Raw genomic sequence first — 3,254 nt, forward strand, 5'->3', positions numbered from 1 at the left:
ACCAAGCACCAGTTAACACAAATGTTTATTCATATGATTTAAACACATCCGGTTATAGGCCAAGGCTAACATAGGCCCACAATTCCTAGATGAAAACAACAGAGATTTGTATAGGCTAAACCTACATTTGCATGCTTGTCATTATTGATACTGTAGTAAAAAAAAAAAAAAAAATCCCGGTTCTATACAAGATTCTAAAAATTGAGTTTCAGTCAGTATACATTTTGGATAGTACATTCAGCCTATTTCGACCTCAACCCTGATAGCTTTACCTTCTACCCATTAGTCTGATGCATTGGTCTACATCATGAACACTTACCTTGTGGAGTGTGTGTTGGGACTCTGATGGCAAACAGAAGCGAAGCCCTATTCTATTCCAGATCTATCTAATCCCTCCCCAAAAGTAAACAGCACATTTTCCCAGCGCCGTGTTCTTTCTATATCCATCCAACACTAGTGTCACTGTCTCTCCCTCTCTCACATGCCTTAGCCAGCGGGCATCTCATTCAAAATACACAGTAAACAGGGAGAAACAGCACACTCTGGGTTCAGTCAGTTACACTTCCCTCAATAACACTGTGGAGTCCTGCAACATGTCACACTGCCATTAACAGTCCAGTGCTACTGAACAAATAATACCCAAAGTTCCAGAGAGGACTCAGGGTCGTGCTTTAGTATATTTGCTGTATCAATCATAGCTTGCTTGACTTTCTTTTATATTTCAATGTGCTTCATGGTGACGTGGCTGTCTGTTTCTTAATCCTGTGATGCCGATACGTAAAAGAACATAGGGTGTATCTAGGTCACAGAACACTGCTAACAAATAGACTATTCACATTGTCCACAGACAAATGATAGCACTGTGATGCAGTACAAGGGAAGCAGTTTCATGTAACAAAATAAATGGATCAAGCAATGACTTGAAATAATAGGCCTTCAGTGGTTCTAACCCAATGGTCCATTTTATGGGAAGTATTCCATTCTGATCACATTAAAAAAGTTCCTCATCTTTCTTTATGTTTTAGTAAAGTGTCCATTAAGGCAGTGAGCACATTACAAACCAAGAAGAACAATGATTTATCTTATAGGTCAGTGTCTTGACAACATCCCTAAGTTGCCTCCATACATTTAGCGACGAGAGCACGGTGAATCCTTGAAACAATGTCGGGATGGGGCATGAGGGCAGCCGCTTGGGCCAGTTGCGGCAACAGTGTGTAGGTGGATGTACGGAGATACTGGAAGAGATCCTGGAAGCTATGGAGGTGGGTGAGGATTTCAGAGGGAACCCCCAGAGAGCAACCCAACCTCCTCAGCCCACTGCCCCAACCCCCTGGGCCCAAGAGCAGAGACACATCTTGGACTGTGTCGTAGTCCAAACTCTCCAGACTCTGACCTTTTGACAACAAAACACAAAAAAGCAGTGGGTGGATAACATTAGTTTTAGCAACAGACACCTTTTGGTTACTACCATAATGGAAATGCAGAAGGATGTACAGGTACAATTAGAACTTGAAAGTAATGAAGCACAAAAATGTGACCACACTGGAGTGATAGATGGTGATAGTGATAACCTAAACTTTTCTAGTTAGTGGTCACAATCTGGGGAAGAAGGGATTACTGACCATCTTGAATGTTCAAGAATTTTCACTTCTGATTCTTCTCCTCTCTAGTTGCAAGGTAACTTACCTTGAGCCACAGAGCATATTTTCATCAGTTGCTGTTCCATCTAATAATCATATTAAAAGTCAGTCAGTCACTGGAAGTGGTGTATTTTCCTCATCACCCCAATACAATATTGTACTACACCTAGTGAATATGATATGCAAACCTCTTCTAACATGTGATAGTAGCTTCTGTGTCCCTCCCAAGGCCTATCTTCTTCATGCTGATTGGAGAGCTTGACATTGGCGGTCACACTAATAACAATAGAGGTTGGATGCACCTCTTTCTCATTGCTCAATGAGCCCAGGCCTCTGGAGTGGTGGAGAGAGATTTTTATTCATCAAGAAAACGTAACAAAGATTTATCTGAAGTTAATCCAAATGTCAAATTCTAGTTTTATCAACAAGGACAGGAACACTCTAGGAACCTGTGGGGATCTTCAGCTGGGAGGGATGTCTGTGTGGAAGAACCTGGTGAACTCTCTCCTGTCTCTACGGGGTCAGGGAGGAGTGAGCACTGTGGAGAGTCTGAGTCTGCTCCAGAGAACAGGCCTTCAGATTTTGGCACCTGTTCTAAACACAAACACAGAGGGAACATCCATGTTCCATTTTTACTTTACATAAAAAATGACCACTAATTTGTTTTGGTCATGACAAGGATTTATCTAGTGTGGATATTATTTCATGTCAGGATTATACTCACTGAGACTCTCAAATATCAGCAGAAAGGCCCAAAGCAACAGAACTAAAATGAAGATGGAGGAGGCAAAGGCTGAACCAATCAGAACCATGGACACTGGGACTGTCTTTGTCTCTAAAGGAGAAAGAGATGAAACAGTCAGAGAACAAAATGTTGCAGTTTTTACAGATATTGTTAACTAATCTAGTTCACTCACTCTGCTGTGTAAATCCCTTGAACTTCCTCTTGGAAGTAGGGATTGCCAAATCTAGGGGGAAAAGTTAAGATTATCTGTAGATCCCAACATTTGAAAAATCTGTCCTTTTCACATTGAGTGACTGAGAGTAACATTGATGTGTTCCCATCTTGTTTGTTTTTACCTGAGGTGGTAGTGTGAGTTGGTTGCGAATGCAAACACTCCTTCCGAAAGTTGCTTGAGGAGATATAGCAGGGCATACATAGAAGTTCTATTTCCCCTCTCATGCTCCTGAGCTCATAATACCTGTACACACAAAACACACACAACTAGTCAGACGCTATGGAGTCAACACAACAGCCAGAGTTAACTTCATATGTATTGCTTATGTTTCATGTGATACTCTTCTCACCCTACGAAACACTGTCCACACTGGGCGTTGCTAGTGGGGGAGCATGCCGCCCTCTCCTGGCGGTTGAGCAGATTGCACTGAGTGCACTGCCAGCAGGGAGCCAGGCCGGTCTCAACACTAAATTGCCCCTCAGCGCACGCCACACAGAAACCCTCGCCACCATCCCCAAAGCCACAGTCCTGGGATAGGACAAAGGTTGTTAGACTGAAACTGTAACACATAGTGTGCAGATGGATTGAATAACAAACAAAAATGCAAAAAGACTTACAGACATGCATAGGATACCTCAGACAGCTGCTCCCCAGG

At 42.6% G+C, this 3,254-nt stretch overlaps 1 protein-coding gene across 1 annotated transcript; it reads right to left on the reverse strand.

The window, feature by feature from the left end:
• Nucleotides 1-1,109: 1,109 nt before the first annotated feature.
• Nucleotides 1,110-2,452, reverse strand: LOC146302427 (uncharacterized). Its single transcript, XM_084698171.1, has 5 exons — nt 2,365-2,452; nt 2,180-2,234; nt 1,829-1,973; nt 1,687-1,726; nt 1,110-1,393 (listed from the first exon to the last, which is right to left on the reverse strand). The coding sequence occupies exons 1-5, from the start codon at nt 2,450-2,452 to the stop codon at nt 1,110-1,112; spliced, it is 612 nt and encodes a 203-aa protein (XP_084554297.1).
• Nucleotides 2,453-3,254: the final 802 nt, after the last annotated feature.

The sequence above is a fragment of the Hypomesus nipponensis genome, chromosome 1 (assembly GCF_054491055.1).
Source record: "Hypomesus nipponensis isolate SF chromosome 1, ASM5449105v1, whole genome shotgun sequence".
NCBI lineage: Eukaryota > Metazoa > Chordata > Actinopteri > Osmeriformes > Osmeridae > Hypomesus > Hypomesus nipponensis.